We start from the raw sequence: 21,047 nt of genomic DNA, 5'->3' as shown, positions 1-21,047 counted from the left end.
CAAACAGGCCCCTCTGCATGCCAGGTGGCCCCCCTGCTTGTTGTTTTTAATAGGTATGAACTACAGGAGACATGAGTGAACTTTGTGCCTTCAGACCATTTACAGGTTTGCAGCAAACTTGTCTAGAATGTATCGATAATGCTGCATGGGCCCACAAAGCTGCCAAATATTGTTTAGAAATGAATATATCTTGTAAACAGTGATTGGAGAAATAGACACAAACTGAACAAGGCAAGACATCAAATATTGAAATGTGCCTTTTATCTCAGAACCTCATAATGACCTACCCTCTCCCCTAAAAAATTGGTAGTAAAGGCAATGCCTTGTCAGTGCCCCCTCACCCCAAACCTGCCCATTGATCACAGTGGGGGTAAATGAGGAATTCCCATCATTTTCTTGGCCTCATCTTTCTTCGGGGACCTGACACAAAGCAAGGACACATTTGCAATTGGCACTGTTATTTTATTAGTACGAGTATACTGAAACAATAAACTTGTACTGGTATACAGACAATTTATTTAAAACAATTTTGTTCAAATTTTGAATCAAACATTGTTTTATTATAATAATGAAATAATTTCTACCTAGAAAACCTGCAAGCACCATCAAAGAAAGGGACCATAAAATTCAATAAACAGACTCGAGTGTATCCTACAAATAGACACACCACGATTAGAAAATAGAATATGAATTCTTCCATTTTTTTAATATTTGTTTTAAAAAAGCTAGTGCAAGTACAATATTTTACACTGGAATTACAGAGAGTATGCACGCATATGGAAAAAAGTTCTCCTGTCACAATAAAAGCTCTTAACTATGTATGAACTTAATATTTTCTTTTTGATAAGGTGCAAAACATCACCCCTTCCCTAGTTCTCCTCTGTACTGGCCATGTCATTCTGATCGTGCCCTCAGTTCTGGTGTCTCTTTTCCCTTGGCCGGTGGGAGGCATACAATTGGAAGTTTGGTGGGTAATGATCTGACATTAAAACATCCATGGGTACGGATCTCAGAGATGGCTCTGGGGCCAAGATCCCACTGGCTAGGAATTAGGACTCTGTCAACTACAAGCCACCAGCAGGGCTCTACTGGAACCTCCCTTCAGCGGACACTAATTTGGGTTTACAGGTGAGCAGTGATGGCTGGGGAGGAAGACACCTCTCCAGAAGGCCGAAAGGGCAGTATCCACAGAACCGAATGCACAGGTATCAAGTTTAATGTTCACTGGCTAAAGAATTTACCCCACCCCCGGACCAGGTAATGAGAGCAGGCAGTTCCTATGAGAGCCAGACGAAACCCACACACCTGGCTTCTTGGTATCTGCTCTTCGAAGACGACAGCTCTAAGCTAGTGTCACTTCAGACCTGGTATTCCAGAGGACAGTATACTATCTCAGCAAAGATTACTGTAAACAGTGCTTCCAACGAGGCCTTCGGACTGGCCATGGAAAAGGAGACAGGCTCAGTGGCCACCCAGACAGCAAATGAACAAACTGAAGGGAAAGAAAACTTGGGCGAAGTCTCCAATTATCAGCAGTGGAAGACTTGAGTCCTTTCAGATAAGAAAAGTTATGGAAATTCTTAGAGACTTATTGTATAGATACTACATATTGGCCAAATGCACTTAATTTTAATACAGCTGAACAGTCTGTATGCAAGTCAAGAGGACACGAAAAACCGTAGCCACTGTTCCCTTCCGCCATTGTACAGGTGAATGTCAGCTACCAGAAACATTGCATTTAACGGGAAGGGAGAAGCTGAGATTCTGAATTAAAGAACTGTAAGTGGGTTTGCTCAGTATCTCACAGCTGTCCAGTATCCGCTGTCTGGCTTGATTTTTGGACAGAACATGACTCTTCTGAGAAGTTTGCCCCACATTTATTTCGGCCTCGATATCAAAGAAAAAAAAGTAAAGTAAAATGAGGCATTTAAATTGAAACTCGTGTTTTACCCCCCTCCCCCATTTAAATGAGGTGTGGGGGGAAAGAAGGCTGAACTTTTTTTTTTTTTTCGTCCTTGTAATGAGTCCTGTTTTATTGGTAGCTAGGATCCCTTGTTACAAACACTTCTTGTTCAGGATTATATTCTTTGGGTTTATTGGAACAGGAAGTGCTGAAAATGTCAAACATCATCTCTGAAGAAAAAGGAGTTGCAATGGCTTAAAAGTTTAAAGTAAGAAGGGAGCTCAGAGAAGTATTTCAGCATAGGAATGAACGATATTCTCAAACTGCAGAATACAGAGTTTCCCTCCCTCAGAAGAGGGCTCTATGTAACAAAAACATAAAGGAAGCATAGGTATAGTTTAAGAGCCTTTTACGTAGTAATTCTTCCAGGCCATAACCATACAAATCTCATCGTTTAGACATGACAAATTTCTATATACATAAAAACATGTAACTTTCAACCTTTATGCTTTTTTTTTTTACAAACAAGGTATGAAACTCATTGTTTCAACAGATCCATATCTTTCAAACACTGAATGAATCATCTCGACATTCATTTTTCTTTTGTGCAATTTTTTAAAACATTACCTGTACTCCTCAAAGTGAGTGCTTCAAAAAAATTTTTTTCTTCAGCTTCTCAAATTAGGTGTACATTTTTTTTTTTTTTAAAAGAAAATTCCAACAAGGTCTAGTGCTACAAGAAAAGATCCTATCAGTAAGGTAACATATTTGAAGCGAGGTCATCTATGTAGAAGAAATCTCGGCTCCAGAGTAGAGGTGTGCAAATTGTTTGGAGTTTCCCGATCAACAGAAACACAACACTGTCCATAGAAAAGAGAGGAAACCAACCCAACACAATAGCATATGCATGTGCTTTATAAAAAGTATATTCTCTGTATCTTTATTACTTGATGTTGTTTTAAATTCTCTATTTCAGAAATTCTGGGTTGAAAACACAAAAGTGGAAGCAAAGGCCTCTACTCCACTTTAAAAAAATTAAAAAAAGCAAAATTCCCTTTTCTTTCATATCGCCACCGAAGAGGCTGGATTGGGCCACGGAGACTGCTGGCCCTTTTTTCACCTGGAATCATCACGGGTGACTAGGAAATAGGAAGTGCAAAGGGTTTCAGGAGAGAACGGGCCACAGCTTGTTGAGCTGTTTGCGGTTCATGACACAGTAGCCATGACAACCAAACACAGCTCAAAGAGCCTGGCCTTCTGTCCCAAGAGCTCTGCTTCTTCACCCAAATCTGAAATAGCATGGCGTTAGTGTCTTCAAAAGCATTTGAGATTTTTCTATGAAAGAATAGGTTTCCTTAGTAGTCACAGATGTTAAAGGGCATTGTCAGTTGTTTCCTTAAGAAACAAACAACAAAAAATTCCAAAGCTACAACAACAAAAATAAATTTTGGCAACATATTTCAGTAAAGATCAAACTATGTGCAAAGAGTGGATTTTTATGATTACTAGGAGCTACTGTTCGTCGTGAACATGCAGCATTATATTGCAATCTATGCAGTATCTAAGGAATAATCCACAAGATGCAGGAAATCCAAACATTCCTTGAAGTTGTACAACCCTACTCCAGAGCAGTCAAAGTGCTGCTTCTGAACGCATCAGTGTACCACACACACGCCAGCCCCGTCCCTGAGTAAGAGGTGTGAAAGTTTCCGCAGAGTTCCTTGTAGGGGAGAAGGAAGATGCTGCCACTTCCTGGCGGGGGAAAAAAAAACCCAACACACTCACCTAACGAAAAACACATAGGGTCACAAATTCAACGTTAGAAATGGGATCAACAACAGCAACAACAATAAAAAATCAAATCATCCCAAAGCAAACTGGGCGAGTTGGGGGACAACAAAAAATTGACCGACGTAGAAAATTATCCTGAAAGTCCAAATGAAAATGCAATTTGAATTTCCATTTTAAAAGATTTGAGGTAAGTGGCACCCATCTCTTTATCTCCGCCCCGCCCCCCCCGCCCACAATGTGGCCCAGACAAACTGAAATAAATCTTAAGTTAAACATTCTAAGGAACAGTCATTTTATATATTTAGAAATCCCTATAAAGAGAGGTTCTTGTTTGTCGGTTTCTTATTATTTATTTATTTTTCTTTTCACCCTGACTAATTTCTTGGTGATTGTGTTCCATTGTAAACGTAAAAGGCCTGCTGTTATTAGTTTTAAAATGGAAAACAGTAAAGAAAGAACTAAAGACAGCTGTCAGTAAATATTGCAAAGTGGACATAGTACAGAGGCACATGGCTGATCCTCGTAAGCTTCAGGGCACCGAAGAATTTCTATGCCTGTCATTGTTAGGTTTGCTACACAGGAGCGGTGACAAAGGCTGCTCTGGGAGCCTCGGGCTCGCCAATGTCTGCAAACAAGAGGAAGTTCCCTGTCCCCTGGATGTTCTTCCTATTTGAAGAGAAAGCTGCCACAGAGGAGTGGTGACCGGTGTTCGCAGGTGGCCCCCTCCGCAGCCACTGGCTGGCACGCTCAGAGCGCAAGCACACACCAGGCCACACTTCCTGCCCAGGTTCAGAGGCACAGCTCAAAGTCTCAAGGACACAGACCTGAGGAGGGGCCTGCACGCTCGCAGACAAGAGCGTGAAAAATGGGTTGATCCTGGCTATGTTGCTCCAGAGTGTGCCTTAGAAATGACTCTGCCTCCTTCCTGTCCACATTCCACCTTCACTATTCCTTGTGGTGACAGGGGGAACTGCAGCTCGTCCCCTAGATCTCCTTTGCTTGCTCTTTCTGCAACATGGCAACCGACACCTGGGGCTCCTGAAGGCTCCCGCCCAGCACTCAGCATCCGCAGCAGTAGGGGAGCTTGCAGCGGGAGGCTCTCTCATTCCCGGCTCCTTCCGTCCGAACAAGGAAAAAGCCGAAAGGGTGTGAGCTTTAACTAGAGCACACTGATGAGACTCTATTGGCACGGAAAATATTGCACATGCTAAAAAAGCAAGAGGATGAAATGGGACGACGTTTAGAAAGAACCAATTCTCTTATAATTCCTATACCTGAAATATAAGCACGAAAATGATGACGATGTTCCTATTGCTCCAAATCATGTATGTTTTCTCATTTTAGTGTTGGTGTTGTGGATCCAGTTAGTTTACTACTCGAAGTAAGCCAAAAGGTTGGTGTGTGTTTTTCTGAGTCCACGTGAGTGGCTGTAAATAGTGGTACTAATGAGGACAAAGTCGATGTGGCAGCCCGGTATTCCTCTTACCATCAAAGGTTATAAAACAAAAAGAAAAACAAAACCTAATAATTGCAAGTGCCCTGAGCAGAATACATGGAAGATTAAGCAAGTTCTCTGAACAGAAATGCTTAAAAAAAAAAAAAAAAATACAGCGCTAAATAAGCATGCTGAGAAGGTCATGGATTTTAAAGAAAGTCAAAGACTGGTTCTAGCTATTCTAAATCTATTCAAATGTTTTTGGTACATCCCAGAAAATGGTTAATAAAAATCATTAGTCCCGTTGAGAACTAAATGTGAAGGAATACTAGATAGCCAAAATGTGGGTTGATATTAGAATTCTTTTTAAATTCGTGAAATGGAAGAAGTACTATTTTCAATGGTAGAAGAAAAATCAGATAAATATTTGTTCGGACTAGTTGCAGCCATTTCAAGTAAGAATATTTAAAAATTTCTCCCTACTTATAAATTTTTTTTTTTTAAAGCACTTTAAGATGCAAACTCAAAACCCACGAACAATATTTCAGATCTCTGGGAATGAAAGGTTTAAACTATGAAATACCCTTTCTGGGTTTGTACCAAACATGAAATCTTGATTTGATTTCAGATGGAAAAAAAAGTCATTCTGAAAATAACATTTAATAACAACAATAATAAAGTAATAGTTGTTTGTTTTTTTTTTTTTTAAAAAAAAAAACTTGCTCACATATATAAATGTCTTTATGGAAAACTCTCTCAATGAATCTGAAGAAAATTCTCAGAGTTGTCCTGCTAAGACCTGTTTTTTGTGACAGATGCGGTAGAAAGACCAAAATTAATTCTGAAAGGAACATAACCTTATAAAACGGCCTAGGATTTAGGCAGGTTAGAAAGTAATTTTGCTACATTTATTTATGTTCGTTCAGTCCCCCAAACCTTTCCCACAATGTTATTGGATAAAAACTGCAGGAATATCACACAAATTATAAACTCAAGATGTGCAAATCGCAAGGTTCTTTAAAAGTTCATCTAAAAAAGGAAAACACTGGACAAAAATGAGTATTCTTTTTTCCATCCCTTTTCTCTCAGTTTCTCTGCCAGCTCTGCATAGGCCTTTAATTCTTTCTCAAACATCAAAGTGAAAAGTGCCTTCCTGTCAGGCTGTACTTGGTGGTCATTCATGGTCACATACTAGTTCATAATTCACATTCATCCTTTTAAACCACATTGAAACTTTCAATATCTTGAGGTGAGAAACTCTGCAGAGCTGAAATGTAGTTACAGTGTTGAAAAAAGAAAGCAACTTAGTTTTTTGTTTTTCTTCCCAAAGACTTTAAAGTGAGATACAGTACTTGTTGAATGATAGACCAAGATGCTTGGTAATAAAGTGTGAACAGCATTTTAAGTGCTTAGAGATAGTAATATATATGCTCATCTTCAAAATCTAATTCCTCACGTCACACTGGAATCTGAAAAAAGTGGCACCCAAGTTGTCCATAGTCATGAACTATAAACAGTACTAGAGTTAAGAGACAAAAGATCTGCAAACGCAATGTGAAGAGCTTCTGCTGCTCTCTCAAGGGCAGTTTGCGTCTACTTCTTGGGAGCGAAGTCAATGCGATAACCTGATTGATATTCCTAACACTGCACAGAAACAAGACTGGGTGTTCACTCTCCCAGCCCCACCCGTCACACCGCCCCCCACATGGAGCGATGCGAGCAGGGGCTGCTATGCCCGCCAGACACCCTGGAGACATCACTGCACTAGTGAAGCAGAAACGAAATTCCACGTGTGGCAGTTGCTCTTTTAAAAAAAAAAAAAAAATCAGTGCAGTCAGGCCCCATAGGGGGAAATATATATCTATATGATTAAAAGTTGCTTTTATTGTAAAATATGTTGGAGGAAAAAAATGTTCTTATACACGGTTAGCTTTCCATCTGCTGTCTGTTGCCTTTCTAGGATGCCCTGTAGCTGGATTCCTGATATTTATTTCGCACGTGAGAACCTCCTGAGGACACGTCTCTGGACCTCCAGTCCCGTGCTGAGAGCAAGAGAAAGTGAGACAGAGGGAGGCAGAGAGAAAAAGCCCCTCACTCGCTGCAGCGCCCCTGTAGCCCCACACACACTCACCCTTGCAATTCCCTCCCCGCAGAACTTTCTCATCAAACTAGCAGAAGTCAGCGCCCAGTGGATGCTTCTGTGCTGCTAGAAAAGGCAGGCACTCTGAAGCCATATTCATTTCCACTAGGATGCCTGGTGCTTGGACTGGCCTGGCTCTGGCCCCCTGCCCGCCCACTGACAGACGCTCGTGGAAAAAGCATATGCACCAGTCTCCTGCGTGACACCAGCTGTAACTCTAATGACAAGGTTATAACAGAAACCTAAAGGAAGAGGATAACATGTAAATACTGTGTTATTTAGCCTACAGTACAGTAATCTGGATACAAATGATAAGGGAGAGCCAAATTTCCTTTCCCCACACTGCCTCTACTTGCCTACATTAGACCGGCCTTCAATGCAAATCTTAACCTCCTGAGGAATTAGAGAAGGCTTAGGAAGAGTCAAGGGTGGCTCGTCTTCTGACTTCTCCAGTTTGCGGGTCTCCGGTGCCGACCACCTCCTCTTCCTTGTTGTTGTGGGCTTGCTGGGTTCTGTTTTGGTGAGCAAGGGCGTGGCAGGCAATCCTATTTTTTCTGGGAACTTCAGTTCGCCATTCTCAGAGAGCATCTGGGCACTTCCCTGATTGATTCCGTTTTCCTGCTCAGCATATCTGTGTCTACTGCCCGTGAGGGTGTCTGTCTTTGAGGGCTTCAGCAGGACGCTGGCGGGATCCACGGGCTGGCCCTTTTTAACAGAGCCATTCTTCAGGTTCTTGAGGGTCAGCGAGATGCAGACATCCCCAACGGAGAGTTTGGAACACGGCAAATCAAAGAGCTGGCTGGTTCTCTCTGGACAGCAGGATGACCAGCCCTGTCCAAACACAAAAAAAGGATACTCTACCAAAACTTCCACGCTGACCTGTGGAAACAGTGAGAGACAGGGAGAGGAAAGAGAGAGGAAACAAATGAAAACATTTTATACTGGTTTTATTTCACCCACACGTACGGAAGCCAAATGGAAAAAAATAGGACTTAGTTCCGCAAACGCACGCAAATGAGGCTCTTAATTTTCTGCTGTACCTGTACTTACCGTATACGGATGTTGGGCAGAAGCTGGGGGAAAAACTGTCCAGCATAAGAGTCCATTCGGTATTCAAAGGATCAGTTTACTGGGTATCAACTCCATAGCTGGTCTCGTTAAAACAAGTCAATCGACCCCCAAGTATGACGGGGCATCTACTTAGTGCTCAGCACAGAGCAAGACTCTGCGTGTGACTCAAGCCCAAGACACGGTCTTGTGCTTTAACAGCTCCCTGGACAAATACACTTCTCGTGTTTGAAAGAGCTGACGTGGATCAGAATTAGACTGTAAGCTCCATGAGGCAGGTACTGGGTATCTGGCACATGGTTAAAGCTAATTTTTTTTTTTATCGGATAAATGAGTGTATACTCTAGGAACTTAAGGTGAGTAGAATCAGTGAGGGCTGGAGTAAGCCAGAAGGGCTTTCCCAGGACCCTGAGGGAGGGGCAGGATTTCTCGAGAGGTTTTGGGGGAGGATATTGCTGGAAGAAGGTAAATGGATATATAGAGCTTGAGTACTTGGCCCATCTACAGCGTGAAGACCCAGGCACTCAAATCAGTCTCTGCATTTGTCTGAAAAAACAAATATTGAAACTGGGAGAAGCCCGGTATCCTTTCAATAGCTGCCATTTTCTCCATCTAGGTGCCATGCACTGTGCTAAGGAAATAAATTGAAAAAGTTAGTCCTGATCCCAAAGAAGTTCACAATTAAGTGGGCAAAAAGGCACATGAACAATAATTGCCAATGCGGCGAGTAGGGTTATAATACTTTGTACAGTATTAAGTTGTAAGAGGGCAGAGGAAAGGCATAGCCCAGTCTGGAGAAGAGATAAGGAAGTCTTCTTGAATGAGGCGCTGCGTGGAGTATTAGAAAACGACGGGGTAAAAAACAATGGGAGTGGAGTAGAAGTGTGATTGCAAGGAAAAGATATTCTCAGAAATGTTATGTGAATAAAGACAATGAGACAGCGCGGAGGGATTTGCGAACTGTCCAGCGAAAGTCTTACGGTTGTCATTTAATTAGGCTGAAATGCACTCCAGGTTTTAATATCTTTTCATAGAAAGTTAATTTCTTCAACTTTATGCTATGTAAAAAAAGAAAAAGAAAGCAATGAAGTTGTTTTAAAAAGTCAATTTTAGTAGAAGTAGTAGATTAGGTAATCTGGACCAACTTTCTTGCTGAAGACAGCAAAATACTCTGAAAAACAAACAAACAACACTCTAGACAAAATGTAAAAAATATTTCTTACGGCACTAGATGGAAGATAACATAGTAAAAAAAAACCCTGGGTGAGGATCAGGAAAGGGTGATGGCCCAGAGATCTAAACCTGTTTCTGGGGGCTAGTTCTCTGGGGGTACCTGCACATGCTAAAGTGAAGCCCTGAAAGCTGCTGTGAAACCAGCTGGGCTTTTGGTAATTTAAAGAGCATGGAGGTAGCGGGGAGGGCATGGAATGGCAGTCAGGGTACACCAAGGGAGGGCTGGTGCTCTCTAGTGAATCCACCCTTTTGGGCTGTGATCCCAAAGTTCTGTACTCCAAAAGGTGAACCAGAAGCAGAAAGGCCCTCACAAGGTCTGAAGTTCAGATTTTAATAATCTTAGTCCCTAAAACGAATTTAAGTCTTAAAATATTTCTATAATTTTTCAAAGAAAAGACATTCAATTAAAAAGGGGTAGGTTCATGAGACTAGATGACGTGAATAAACCCCACAAACAACAGAAAATAGAAACAGACCCACATGGGTTTCTGATACAGTCATCAGACATACACTTTAAAATGATTATGTTTGCAATATTTAAGGAGATTACAGACAAGCTTGAGGATTTGGGTAGAGAACTAGAATCTATTTTTAAAAGACTCTAGAAATTCTAGAAAAAAATACATCTGCTAAAATAAAGCATGCAATGAATTTTCCAACAGAATAAACATGGTTGAAATTAGTGAACTGCATTCTTTAATTAGAGCTTTAGAAGAAACTATATAGAATAAGATGGCTAATACAGAAGAGAGGGTAAGAGACCTAAAAGACACATTGAGAAGATCTAACATACATACAATTTGAATCCTGCAAGGAGAGGGAGAGAAATCATAGGGCAGAAGAAATACTTAAGGAGATAATGGCTAAAATTTTTCTGAAACTAATAAGAGACAATAAGCCACAGATTCAAGAAGACCTAATCCCCAAGCAGGAAAAATAAAAAAATTCTCACCTAGACAGGTCATAATTTAACTGCTATAAACCAAAGACAAGGAAAAAATCTTAAAAGCATTCAGAACAAAGTATACATTATCTCCAGATAAGCAACAATTAAACTCATAGTAGACTTCTCAATAAAAAGAATGGAAGCTCGAAGACAATGGAATATCTTTACAATGCTAAAGAAAAAGAGCTGTCAACCAAGAATTCTATGTCAAGCAAAAAGATTCTTCAGGAATGAGGCAAGATAAAGACACCTTTCTCAACAGTAATTGAGAGAATTCACCACCAACAGAACTACGCTAAAGAAAATACTAAAGAATATTCTGTAGGTAGAGGAAAAATGAAATTAGATGGAAGTTCGTAGATGCAGAAAGAAGAGCCATGAAAATGGTAGCTATAAGGGTAAATCAAAATAATATTGACTACATACAATATTAAAAACGTTCTGTTGAATTTTATACACAGGCACACACACAAACACATAAATAATTAAAATATCCCCCAAAACTTAAAAAGTAGTAAATTTTGATGTAATTTACATGGGTCGTGGCTTTCTCATTTAATCTACTTTGTCTTTTTTGATAACTATAATTGGTCTAGTTCTAGACACACTTCTTGAATGATGTACTTTATTTGCTCCATGGAAGACATGTTTTTTTTAAAGAAGGAACAACTACAGTGAATTTATATAAAAGCCTATTATTATAGTGTGTATGTGAGCATGAACCCATATAAATATATATGTTATCTGGGGAAAATTTTCATGGTTCTGGACTATTTTAATAATGTAATGAGAGCTAAAATTTCTCGAGTGCCTACTATCCATCAAACATTCAGGCACAAAAAGCATTTTATTTAATGCTTACAATAAACTGGTGAAAAAGCACTGTTGTTTCAATTTACAAATATGGAGCTATAGTTTCAGAGAGATTAAATCACTTGCTTAATGTCATAGCTATAAGATAGTGGAATTGAGATTTAATCTCAGTCTCTTTGGCCTCCAAATCCATTTTCTTTTTCCTATGCTCCCGATCTCTGCCTCTGTGAATGAAGATATTTAAATATCACCAAAAGACACGAACTTGACATTCTCACTACCCTAACAGTGATGAATGTTACTTGAAATAAATAGGAACCAATGGCATGAGCTCATGGATTTGTTTCATGGTACAGAAAATTGTGAAATAGTGTCTGCTTTACATCTACTCATACAATTCTAGTCTCCCCATGTAAGCATGTGGTGTGGCGAGGCTGATATTCAATACAGAACTACATTTATATCACAGACACATTTATATTTGCATATACATATATACGATCATACTTATAAGTTACAGTATCAGATGGTGATGCCCAGTGGGAGAACCAACCTGGACCTGGCTCCATAAATCCTGTCCCAAATCTCCTCGGGCCATTAACGAATGGCCCTAGCTGAGCAGAGGAACGAATCCTACATCCAGTGGGGATTGTTTAGCTGTATTTTCAAGCCATAAAAACAAAGTCTTCAAGTGCAAATATCTCATAAGAATCTCTACTAGACTCACTGTTTGCTTATCTTTGCCTAACACCTGTCAGAGGTCATGTGATGTTCATAATACCAGAAGCCCCATTTGCAAACACACTGGCCTCTTTTTTGGCTTTGCATGTTCCTACATGATTCCCTGATTTGGACAGTCTGTCTCCTTGTTGACAGTCCAGCACCTACCGGTTTCTTGATGTGTAAGCCATATTGTATATACTCCTCAGAGCAGCCAATATTTCATGTTCTGGTAGTAACATCTCCTGTATACTCATACACAAATCTATCTGAAGACTTTTGCACCTTACCAGTATCTGCAGACTCATTAAGAAGAAACGTCTTCGAGGCCTTTATAATAGGAAACATTACTGATTATCCCAAAGTCTATGATGTAAATGCATATGCTTCTCATTACATACAGCATAATGTTTTGGAGCATTTTGAATGTCCTTGTTTATTCCCTCATCTCAAAACTGCAAAGACAGGTCCTAGAATTAACACTGTGAGGTGATCTGTAGCTCGAGCAACTTCCTAAAATTTCATGGAAGGAACATGATGAGGAGAAAGAATAATATTTAAGATATGCATTAAAAAGAACTGATAATAATGGAATTTATTTTAACCTGGATAGGTTTGGGACAATCTATTCCACTACATCAAAGCCTTGCCTTTGGTCCCTTCCTCCTGAATTCTGGCTTTGTCTCCTCCCAAAGGAGCTCTGCCATCCTGGGAAGAGATGCCACATACGTCCTCAGGTGTGTCTATGCAAATTAGGAGTGAAAGATTATTCAGATAATCTGATCATTGTAAGCAAAGGGCCGGATAGTGTAGGCCAAATTTTTTTTCCTCCTCACTAGTTATTCTTGCTAATATTTATCCTTAGATATTTTCCTCCTCCCTAAATATGTAGCCTGAATTATTTAGATAATATGCTTTTTTGGGGGTATGCATATATGTAAACCAAAATAAGTTTTTTCCCTTCCTTTAGTGAAAGTTAAACTTATTGCACATGTCTCACATAAGCACACTAAAGTATTCATAACAAATCTGTTTTTATTTCATAATTAGGTTTGTCAGAAGGATATAAACATTCTTAAAGGTTAACTGATCATTAACAGTTAATGAAGAAATAACGAGGGATTTTTCAGTGAGAATATATATGGTTAGGCCTGTCTGCTTGAAACTCTCTGAGAGGAGCCTTATTTACCTCAAAACATGCTGCTAATGCCGATGGGTACTGCTTTGGACATGAAACAGAGCTGGTGAGATTTGGTGACATGATGTTACTTTAAACTGGAGCACTGAGTCTGTGAAGTCTGTGAATTCCTTGAATTTGAGAGCACGCAGGTCTCTTCTACGGTGCTGAAACCTTCAAAATGTTATTGATCAGGTATTCACACTCCAGGTTTTACAGTGGTAATAAAGTTCAATAAGTAACACCGAGTACCTGCTAAATGTTACAAACTGCAGAAGAGTACCTATTGTTTAAAACCTGGTTCTTGATTCAATGGGGAGACAGAACATGCATGCAAAACAAGCAACTTCACAAGGGCATATTTGGTTACTGGCCGCCATGTTATTTGATGATGTCCACTTGGATATCTATTAGCAACTCAAATGTAATGTGTCCAAAATGGACCTGCTGATATGCCCCTGACCAATGACACCTCCTATGTTCTTATCATCTCCATGAGTAGCACCGCCATTCTTCCAGCAGTTTTGGTCAAGGGCCTGGGAATCATACTTTACTTGGCTCTTTCTCGTACCACACTCATACCAAATCACAAAGGAAATCCTATCTGTTCTCTCTTCCAAATACATCTAGAATGAGACCATTTCACATTGCCTTTACCACCACTGTCTTGCTCAATCCAGCTTCTCAGTGGGAGGAAAAATTGCCATGAACAAGTCTGGCTGGCATGGTCTGCATGCTACCCCCTACTCACTGCACTGTAGTGACACTGGTCTCTTCGCTGGTCCTTTTACTCCATTCATGCCTCTGGGTCTGTGCATCTGCTATTCCTGTGGCCTATTGTTCCCCTTCTCAGAGAGAGCTCCGTCGACCACCCTATTTAAAATAACATGCCCTCCCACTCATAGTTTCCCTACCCTCTCTATGCTGCTTTGTTTTTCCCCATGCACTTATTATCTTTTGACGCATTATTTTTTAATTTATATATTTGTTTGTCTGTTTCACCTCTTCCCCCAAACTCCCACAAGACTGTCTGCTCATGAGGGCTGAGATACTGTCTGTTTTGCTCATCCTTCCATCCCCAGAGTCTAGGATATTTCTCAACATATAACAGGTGCTCAGTACAAATCTGAAAGAATAACTAGTTCCGTGTTTGCCTTCCATCGGTAAAAACAGTGCAATGGTACAACGCGCCAACAAAAGTCAATGTTTAGATGCCAACGTGCCAACAAAGGTCAATGTTTGTTTCTTTTCACCAGCTAAGACTAAATTGGGTGTACGGTCCTCCCCAGGGAGAGAAGCAGCTTCTTCCCCGGGTCTGGGTCACCCCAGATAGGCAGCTTCCTGGGCTGAGCCACAGCAGCCTCACTTAGTGTTCCCGTCAGATGCTGAGCTCATGATGACTTCTTGGAATCATACTTCAGTTCCTTTCTGTCCACTCTTGAGGTTCCTTTTTGCTATTTCAGCTGTGCTAATAATCATTAATTCATTTTATGATCTTGTGGGCGGGGTGGGGGGCGGGGTTCAAAAGGTCTCTGATTAAACCTCAATGAACATATATATTCCTGAGGGCAGTATCGTATAAAACCTCAGCATGTTACATAACTCCTGGCAGCTTAACATAGCCCATTTTTGTATCCCATAAATACATCCTTTCCCAAATACTTTAAGCAGTCTGTAGGATGAAATGTGAGCATGAATAGTCTGTGTCCTTACATCAGCTTGAGGCCCCTCTGTCTTTCATCTCTGGATGCCTTGTAGCCAGTACTTCTCTTTTTAGGGGCAGATCGCCTCTCATCCTCCTCTGCTGTTTCCTGCTCTGCTCCTAAAGCTGCAGACACACCCACTTGCTCACTACTGCTCCTTTGAGAAATGTGCCTACCCTTTCCTCCCCCACTCCTCACCAAACCAATGCTTCTAAAAGGATCACCTCCAACTTCTATTCAGGGCGGAGGTACTGAGACAGTAAGGCAACATGTCTGGGCTGGTAATTATTTATTCAATGTCACTTTCTTGGTCTGGCTAATGAATGGCTTTTATGATCATTCTTGGCTCTACTGTGTATAAATTCAATAAAATTCTTTTAACTACTTTGTCAATAACTATTGTATCTAAACACTGTACACATATACACATATTTATGCTGTTTGATTGTATATTTCAATCTTAGATTGGTGCTATGTCTATATACACACATATGTACATATCAGCAAAAACAAGATATAAAGAAACAAAACGTCTGTTGTTTAAATTTGTCTCCCATTCCCTTAACAAGAATTCTTGTTTTCACAAATGTGAAGGGCATCTGTTTTACAAAACATTTTTGCTTGATACTATCCCAAATGTACCAATTCTGCCTGTATCCGGGAGCAATGACATCTCTCAGAAGCTGGGTTTCAGTGACTATCTTGCTTTCAGTGAAATTATTAAATTGGAAATTCCTAACTTCATCTGCGAGTGAAATTCTTGATCCTAATTTACCTGTAGAGAAAAGCCAGTCTGCTGTCTTTAAAGGCCAGTTTTCATGACTACATTCTCAACATCAAGAACGGCAGAAAACCCTGGAACAACGATTTAGGGGCTAAGCAAGAGATTCATCTACTCCAGTGTTTAGAAATCATTAATAAAAACAGCCACAACTCTTTAGTCGAGTTACTGTAAGGATATCTGTGTTTTCTGATTAAGACATTTAATCATGTTCACACTAACTCTGACTCAATCCTTGCTGGAAATGTCTCAGGGAGGTTCAGTAAACTCACATCCTAGTGCAGAGACATCTCCAAACACAAATCCCAAGTGGCAAGTTGGGCTCCTCTCATACATTGTCGAGTGGCTCCCAGAACCTCCCCTGCAGGGAGGCCTGGTTAGGACCTGCTCAGCAAGCTCTCAGGGACACAGATTCCATCCCACTTGCCCTCCCCGCTTGAGGGGGGGTTCTTAAAATGTGTGCTTTAAAGAACAACATTATTCAAAGAAGTAAGCTATTGAAGCCACAGAAAGACATGGAGGAATTTTAAATGAATATTGCCAAGTGAAAGAGGCCAGTCTGAAAAGGCTACATACTGCCTGAGTCCAGCTCTGATACTCAGGAAAAGGCAGAATTATAGAGACGTAAAAAGATCAGTGGTTGCCAGGGCTTTGGGGCTGCGTGTGTGGGGTGGGGAACAGGAACAGGTGAAGTCTATAGGATTTTTAGGGTGGTGAAACTATTTTGTATGATACTGTAATGCTGGATACAAGACATTACACATTTGTCAAAATATAGAGAAAGCATCTACGGCCATGCTACCCTGAACAAGCCCAATCTCGTCTGATCTCGGAAGCTAAGCAGGGCCGGGCCTGGTTAGTACTTGGATGGGAGACCACCTAGGAAGACCAGGTGCTGTAGGCGTAAAAAATAAAAAATAAAGGATTGTAAGCGGACAAGGTCCTTGCAATCTGTGAGGTTAACCAAGGGTTGCCTTGCTTAAAAAAAATAAAATGCACAGAAAGCACAAAGAGTAAACTCTAACGTACACTGTGGACTTTAGTTAACAAGAACGTACCATTATTGGCTCGTCATTTGTAACAAATGTACTACACAAATGCAAGATTTTAATAACAGGGAAAACTGTCTGGGAACTCTGTACTTTCTGCTTAATGTTTTTGGTAAACCTAAAACTACTTTAAACAATAAAGTTACGACAGTAGTCCAAGAAAATCTGCTTCAATAATACATGGAAGATCACCTAGTTGGGGAACTTATAACACAGAAAACCTAAAGGAGAACATTTTTCTTCTCCGTTTTTTCCTTTGGAGGAAAACACACACACACACACACACACACATTGCACACACACACACACACACACGGTTTGACACTGTTTCTCTGCTGGAGCCTTTCCCGCATTAGAACCGAGAGGAGGATTATCACCAACCACAGGCCGCTTTGTGCACAGGGCAGTCACTCTCTTTTTGGATACATTAGATTCATTTCTACCAGGTCCCGCATGTGAAATGTTGGCACATTGGTTTGCCTTGGCTGCTAAGGGACTAAACAGGCTTATGTGCTGCTTGCATGAGGGCTTTGGCTATTTTTAGGCACCAGCTAATCCATTAAATGCATAATGCTGCTACTGATGACTCACAGAACACAGCAGTCAAATTAAAAAATAGTGGAATGAAAAAAAAGCCATCGGTAAACGTTCAGTAAGCACATCATTATAATATGCTGTATGAGTGTACGTGCGTACACACACACACACACACACAGGCCAGGACAGCCAGGAGAAGGAAATGGCACTGAATATTAAGCAGTCACCAAGGAGGTAAAGGGAAGCAGTCACTGCGGGAGGCTTTAGGAAGTGACAGACAGCCCTAACATAAGGAGCTCGGCAGTTAGGAAAGAAGTAGTCCAAGAAAACTGCCATCCCAGAGCACTTTACAAATAAAACTTTCTACAATTTACCAAAAAAATTTTGGGTACTCTTCAGAAAAGTTGAGGCTTGGGGAGCATGAGACAGAGGGATGGGGAGACGGCTCCCAGATAAGAACATCGTTTGTCAGACAGAAGCCAAAGGCTCCACAGGTGGGGTCATCTTGGGTGGGGCTCTCTTGGTAGGCACACAGGAAAGGCCCACGAGCCTGTCTCTGTGTCAGTCCTCTTACTGGTGTGGAGGGCTGGACCACCAATCCATCCCTCCAGTTCAGCTCATGCTCAGAGAAACACAGCATGCACGGTAGGGTTGCTTCTGGGCCGTTCGTGGGAACATGCCGCAGAGTAAAAATGGCTGACTGTGCTCATTGGAAATTTTCAGCCTTCTTCCTAGGTTTTGCTAGACTGTCTCTCCTTCCATAAACTCCTTTTAGAGCATGAAGCCTTATATTTATTTTTCAGAAGCTAACTACTTCCCTTCTCAGGGCCAAAGTCACGTAAGTGAAGCAGGGAAGGGAAACTAACATTGTCGAGGTCCTACTATGTGCTACATGGTATGCTGGTTCTGTTGAATGCATTTTCTATCATTATTACAACAACTCTCATTATTCCTGTTTCGTGAGCAAGAATGGAGGGTTTAGACATAATTCGCACAAATTATTTGTGCAGTAATTTGCAAATGACTTGCAAAAGGCCCCGGTGCTACCGCTGGAGGAGAGACTCAGGCTTAGGTCTTTTTGGCTCCAGACCTGCATTTTCCTACCAGCTAACCTGCTTCCCACCCAAGCAGGTGACGCCCCATCCTCTTGAGTCAGTGTTCATGCTATTTATTGCTCAGGATCCTTCCTGGGACTCTCCACAGACTTATCGACTCAAACCTGGAGAATATTAAGTGGATCATATTTCAAAGTAAGGCCCGAAGCAGCAATGCGGCTGTCCTTGGGTGATCTCAGCTAGAATCCCCACGACTGAGAGAGGACAGCATGAGGGAAGCAGAGACTCTCTCCTGCCTGGGGTGGAATGTGTTGCCTGTCTTTCACCAGAAGAGGGAGAAGACTGCAGAGTGTCCACAAAGAGGGTTCCTGTGGAGCATACAGTCCTAAGGGACAATGCCTGGAATTCCCCTTTCAGATCCCATAGCACTTGGGTGGTGGAACTGGGGTGCAGAGAAATGCTGCACTGAGTATGGCGAAGCCACTGAGATGGTGATGAATATGGGAAAGTATTTTTCTCCTACACTGCCTCATCTGGAGCTTCAGCCAGAAACACTGGAGGGATCTTTCCACAATAATAATTAGAAATTCAGTGCCTTAAAAATAATCACTAAAATAAAATTTAAAAAACTCTCCACTTTACACAGGCTGGCTTTAGTTCCCTCTAGGTCTACCTGTGGATCATGAGCATGAGGTCAGTAAAGGTTTCCTTCATGGCCCACCTTAATTTTGGTAGCTGATGCTACTCATCTTGCAACCATCCAGAACCTGGGCTCATGGTTTTCTCCACACATGCTGCCCTCACCGGGATGCCCACGGTAGGTTTTATGAGGTCATGTGGTTCTCCTTCCATGTAGGATTTATGCCCAGGGTCATAATGCCATTTGCTGTACAAAACCCAGCCCTTCTCCCACGATTTCCCTAATCGAATCTGTGGTTTTGCTAATTAAGTTAAATAATTTACACATTACTAATCTCCATGTGGGTACAAGTGTTTAGTGATTTCTAACCAGTTGAGAAGACATAGACTGATTCTTCAGGCCAGGGGAGAAAGCTCCTCGCAGTGACACCGATTACAGAGGGAAGCACTCCATCCTTGGAATGTAAATTAAATCCAGATATTAGTTCTCTCTCTCTTCCCTTATCCCCATCTCGCCTTCTCTCTCTGATTCTCCACTGATTCTGCTCCTGTCACTTGTGGCAAACACAGCTGGTGAAGTATTTTTGCTGTGATGATGTCAGCCTGTTTCTGATAGGCTTCTCGGTGAAGTGACAAATCATTGGTTGTGTGTGTGTTGGGTGGCGGGGTGGGGGGGTGGTGGTGGGGTTGCACTTTGTTTCTACCACAGCCCTCTCGTCATTCTTTGCAGAAGCCCTTGCCAGCAGCAGCATGACCGCACAGGGGCCATCCTGGCAGACCTGCAAACAGGCTGAGACAAATATTCTACCTTCTAATTTGTACCTTGGATATCAATGAAGAGACTAGTGGCCTGGCTACAGGAAGGAAATGAGACTTGGCCAGGAAACCAATTTCTCTACCATTTAAGCATTCACTCTGTAAAGTATCAAGCAGGGAAAACACACAGAGGAGCTTCCTCTCTAAGACCGGTCAGGTCCATTTGAAACCTAAAGAAGCCTGTAAACTCTGGTCTGAGAGGAAGCCAGGACCTTGGAGATGCAGCCCACAGCTAGAGCTGCTCTTTATTCTCACGTGGAAACAGATGCTGGTAAGGAACCAGTAGCATTTCAAAAAACACACCTTTTCCATGCCTACCTCTGTGCACACTAATGCTTTAAGGAGTGAAAAAGGTACCATGAAAAACACGTTTACTTTTCATTCTTGTTTATTTTCCATGGGGTCTGTTAAAGGATAGTTTTGCTGAAGAGAATTCATTCTCTTTTTTTCTACTAGGACTCACCCCATCTATGTAGGAAGGCTGGAGCGAGCAGCAACTACAGATGGGTAGTGAGTTCTAAATAATGATGCCATTTAAAAAAAAATACTGACTTCTGCTCTTTTTTTAAGTCAGAACTTTGAAAAATCTTGGGTCTTTCCAAAGATGTTAAGCCTACAGTGACATTTCACCATGAAAAATAAAAGTATTTGAGGCTAAGAGCTCTTGGCAATGCAAGACCCCTGACATGGTCCAAGATCCCACATCAGCGCATTCACAGGCATTTCTGGAAAACACTTTGGAAAATTGCATCCCCCCGCCCCACCGCACTTGATCTTTTAAAAATACACTTAAAACAATTCAAGTCATTAACTAGTCTGTCTTCTTTGTTTGATTTTCTGTGATCTCCCTCCCAACCATCCGCTAAGCCATGACCCTTCTCAACTCAAACCTGAAGGGTGCGCTGGCACATCCGAGCGTTTCCCAGCCCCTGGTGGAAGTGTTATCCGAGTGGGCTACACCGCCAGGGAAGGTCCTGACTGGGGGCTAAGGTTGTCTCACTCAAGCAACCTGAGCAGTGAAGTTGCTGTTTCATACAAATGGGCTGTGGAATAAATGTATTCAAGAGATTTAAGAGATGAGGAAAGGGTGCATTGAAGGAGACTGGAGAGAATTAATCATAGTTCCAGTTTTTGACATGACTCACTTTGGCTGCATCTGACCCTTGGGGTTCCTATTTTCAACAAGCCCAGGAGAGCACCTGGGACAGCCCTGACTTCTTGAATTGTTTTAACTGTATCTT

The 21,047-nt window shown here is 41.4% G+C and overlaps 1 protein-coding gene and 1 pseudogene across 11 annotated transcripts in view; one reads left to right on the top strand and one right to left on the bottom strand.

The window, feature by feature from the left end:
- Positions 1-441: 441 nt before the first annotated feature.
- The window catches only part of ATXN1 (ataxin 1), a 363,244-nt gene continuing 342,638 nt past the window's right edge, over positions 442-21,047 (bottom strand). For all 11 annotated transcript variants that reach the window (XM_039866500.1, XM_039866493.1, XM_039866492.1 and 8 more), the window contains one exon: positions 442-8,148. In XM_039866500.1, the coding sequence (XP_039722434.1) occupies positions 7,618-8,148 (531 nt within the window). In that variant the 3' untranslated portion in view covers positions 442-7,617. The remainder of the gene's footprint in view (positions 8,149-21,047) is intronic.
- LOC120605639 (uncharacterized) lies at positions 16,496-16,614 on the top strand (annotated as a pseudogene).

Source organism: Pteropus medius, unplaced genomic scaffold, assembly GCF_902729225.1.
Source record: "Pteropus medius unplaced genomic scaffold, Ma_sr-lr_union100, whole genome shotgun sequence".
NCBI lineage: Eukaryota > Metazoa > Chordata > Mammalia > Chiroptera > Pteropodidae > Pteropus > Pteropus medius.
This window is presented reverse-complemented; position numbering and strand designations above follow the sequence as displayed.